At 39.1% G+C, this 3,697-nt stretch overlaps 1 protein-coding gene across 1 annotated transcript; it reads right to left on the bottom strand.

Moving 5' to 3' along the window:
* Window positions 1–2,322: 2,322 nt before the first annotated feature.
* Window positions 2,323–3,252, bottom strand: LOC102376559 (olfactory receptor 8S1-like). The gene has a single exon (XM_006031580.3). It carries the CDS (start codon window positions 3,250–3,252, stop codon window positions 2,323–2,325), a length of 930 nt encoding a protein of 309 aa, XP_006031642.3.
* Between the last annotated feature and the right edge of the window lie 445 nt (window positions 3,253–3,697).

Here is a 3,697-nt window from a genome sequence, read left to right as displayed (position 1 = left end):
ATGGTGAAGGTGTATTATAAAAGTTGTCCCATTAAACATATTTCAGAGGCTTAATCAGGGTGGAATAGGATTGTGGTTGGGTAACTTAGATGAAACAGAATTTGGTGATTAGTGAGAAAATACTTTTTAGGGGCTTGCTGATGATGGTACATTTCTCACTTCTGATCTTATTGAATTTTAAAAGAAAGTAGTTACTACTGTCATGGAGTGCACTTGTGTAGTAATTAATGTGGGGAACGTTTTCAACTGTAAAACAGAATGAGGCATTGGGGGTTTCAGAAGCCCCCATTGGATTCAAGAGTTTTACACAATTTATCTGGTCCCGATGGCACCTCCCTAGTAGGCAAACTTCATAATCCACTTCTCCAAATCACCTTAATATCATAGGACTCCTATATTTGGTTAGCATTTCATTTTCCACTGAGGAGAATAAAAACAGGACACACTCCCATTCTTGGTATAGTCAAAGTTGGGCATTCTTATTAAATTATTGCTTTGGAGTCTTGTATGGTGTGGAGATTCTCCTGGGTGAATGTTTCTGCAAGATCTGGGTGTTTCCAAAGTTGGAGAACATACTGTACTCTATTTTGGGATCTCAGGCCCTGTGCCTACCCTACCTCCTGATGGAGGTCCAATATACCCCAAGGTTGTTTCCCATACGGGAATTCAAATGGGGAGAATTCTGTTGAGGATTGGGGAACTTCCCAGAGTGGAAACCATAAATAGGGCAAAAGTATATCCCTCTTGCAGGGTTCTGCTGCCCCAAACTTCCTTGTCAGCCCATTTACAGTCTGATTTTACCTAGTCTGTGAGAATTTGTCATGCGAGAGTCACACATGACAATATCTTTCAAAAGTGTACTGGACATTACACACAAGTCCTCCAGGGCTTTTTGGGATTATAAGGGCAATGCAACAGCAATTTAGACATATAAGGCAATAATATGCATGACGAATGGCTACATCAGCTAGTAGTGTCACCCTAGGGCACGTATGAACTGCCATCTTCTGCAGCATGGAATTGGAAGCCTGAGGGCCTCAGTCAATGGTTGGATGTACGCACAAGGCTCTTGTGAAAGTAAGAGGAAAGGAATTTATCTCTGTGCCTTTCATGGCTGAGTAAAACAAAGTATGACTCAGTCCATTTCTAATGTGAGGTGATCTGATAACAGTGTATATAGACCTTGACCAACAGAAAATACAAGGCACCAAATACCAGTGTGCCTTAGTAGAGAGAGACAAAGCAAAAAACTGCAGTTGGAAATAGAAACCAAAGACACCCAAAACAAATAAGCCTTGATCTTTAATATGGAAGTGAACTGAAAAGTGGGGTAAACATCCAATGGAAAAGTTGGTCAAGAGTTGACTTTTTTCATGTCAAGAAGGGATGACTTTCTGGAAGAAATGTTTTAGTTATACAATAAATTGGGCTCAACACAGGGTTTATGGAGTGATATCTAACTGCCGGTGACCACAGATATTATACTTGTCTTCTGAAAAATCTAATGTTAACCCTATAGATTGAATCCAAAAGGAGATTTGGGTGTCTCTTTTTGAAGTAACCTGTAGTCCAGTAGATTACATGCCTAGAGTTGGACACTTGAATTCCTCAAGAAGTAATAGAGTACCTAATTGTAATATCACAATGGCCATCATGTTAAAACAGGAGCCACATTAGCTACCCAGTGGAAAATTCTGAAAAGATCATCAAATCTTGGGTCTCACAACTCTGAGAGAGGAATTTAGTTGTATTTAGTTTGAAGCCAGATAAAAGTCAGGGTACAAGTACACCTTATAGACTGCATAAGAGATGTGAATTCAAGCAATGGGACCACACTTAAAACCATCTATTGTATTGTATTGTTTAAGGATAAAACCAAGTGGTAACTTGCATAGACTGTGACTGGTTTTTTGTTTGTTTGTTTGTTTGTTTTCTGGTTGAATATACAAATTCAGCATGGTAACACTTGGCATCTGATTACCACCACCCCCAAGTCAATGCTCTAACAGGATCAAAGACTCATTCTCACTCCAAAAAAACAAAAATTGAAAAAATGGAAAACCAAAAGTGAACTGTTTCATATGCTCTCAGCAACAGGTTACTTCACCTGCATTCATGCTTTACATGCATCTCTACTGCTATAGTGACTTCCAAAAAGTTCGTATTGAAGAGGACCATGACAGTGGAGACATTCCTATCATTAAGAGAATACTGAATTGTTTATTGACTAAATGACCATACCACCCTGTTACATGACATCAGAATATTTAAACCACCAATTCCCATAAGGGTGTGACATCCTTTTCAAAAGTTGAAATACATTCACAACCCTTTCATTTTCTGCAGTATATTCCCCAGAGCTACTTTTACCTCTTTGTTTCTCAGGCTGTAGATGATAGGGTTTAACATGGGAGTTAAGATACTGTACTGGATGGAGAAGAGTCTGTCAAGAATGACTGAAGAGGCTGAATTAGGTCTCAGATATCGAAATAAAGCAGCCCCATAATACAGAACAACCACAGTGAGGTGGGAACTGCAGGTAGAGAAGGCTTTACCCCCACCTTCAGCTGAGGGTATCTTAAGGATGGTGGAGATGATGCAGATGTAAGAGACCAGGGTGATGGAGAAAGCGGTTAAACCTAAAACTGAAGTGAGAAGTGTCATTTTACAGATGAAGGTCTCTGTACAAGACAGTTCTAGTACAGATGGGAGCTCACAACTGAAATTATCAATTTCATTGGGCCCACAAAAATGTAAATGTAATACAGGAACAGTGTTTGTTAGTGCATGAAAGATGCTGATCAGCCATGTACCACCCACTAGTCTTATGTGGACTTGCTTATTCATGGTCCTCAAGTAATGCAGCGGGGCACAGATGGCAGCATACTGATCATAGGCCATTGCTGATAGCATAGAAATTTCTGTGCCAGACACCAGAAGAATTAAGCTCATCTGGACAAGGCAGCCATCAAAAGAAATGGTTTTCTTATCTGCCAACAAATTCTGCAGCATCTTTGGAACAGTGACTATAGAGTAGCAGATGTCAATGAAGGATAAATGTGTTAGGAAAAAATACATAGGGCTGTGAAGGTGAGGTTCATATGTTATCACCATCATGATCGTGCCATTCCCCAACACAGTTAATAGGTATATTAGTAGAAACACCAGAAAAATGAAAGGCTGGAGCTGTGGGTCACTGGAAACACCTGACAGAACAAAATAGCTGACAGCCGTCTTGTTCTCCATGGCCATTTGTTCACCAAACCCTGGACCTATAAATAGAAACAAATAAATAAATAAAACAATTTCCATGAAGAAAGTGTACTTTTCCAGTTCTGGGTGAGGACACCTCTATGTAGAGATTTTTTTTTTTCCATTTTGTCTAAACATCAGTTTCCAAATATCTTTGAAAAAAAAAAAAAGATTTTTGTGGTACCCATCAGTACTGGAAAAAAATAGCTCTCTCAAATCTTTGACTTTCATCTTGCTTTTAGTTTATTTCTTCAGTGTCTTCGTCTGGTATAAAATCCATCTCCTACTTCTTTCCTCATGATGGCAGGCCAACAAGTTTAAAGAAATGTCATACTTTCTCAATAAGAGAACTATGGAAGTGGAAGGGCAGAAAAGGGGATATACTGAAGGATGGAGAAAACAAAAAATGGTTTATTTTTATTTTTTATTTTGCCGGGCTAGAAGC

Source organism: Alligator sinensis, unplaced genomic scaffold, assembly GCF_000455745.1.
Source record: "Alligator sinensis unplaced genomic scaffold, ASM45574v1 scaffold174_1, whole genome shotgun sequence".
In the NCBI taxonomy this organism is placed as follows: domain Eukaryota; kingdom Metazoa; phylum Chordata; order Crocodylia; family Alligatoridae; genus Alligator; species Alligator sinensis.
This window is presented reverse-complemented; position numbering and strand designations above follow the sequence as displayed.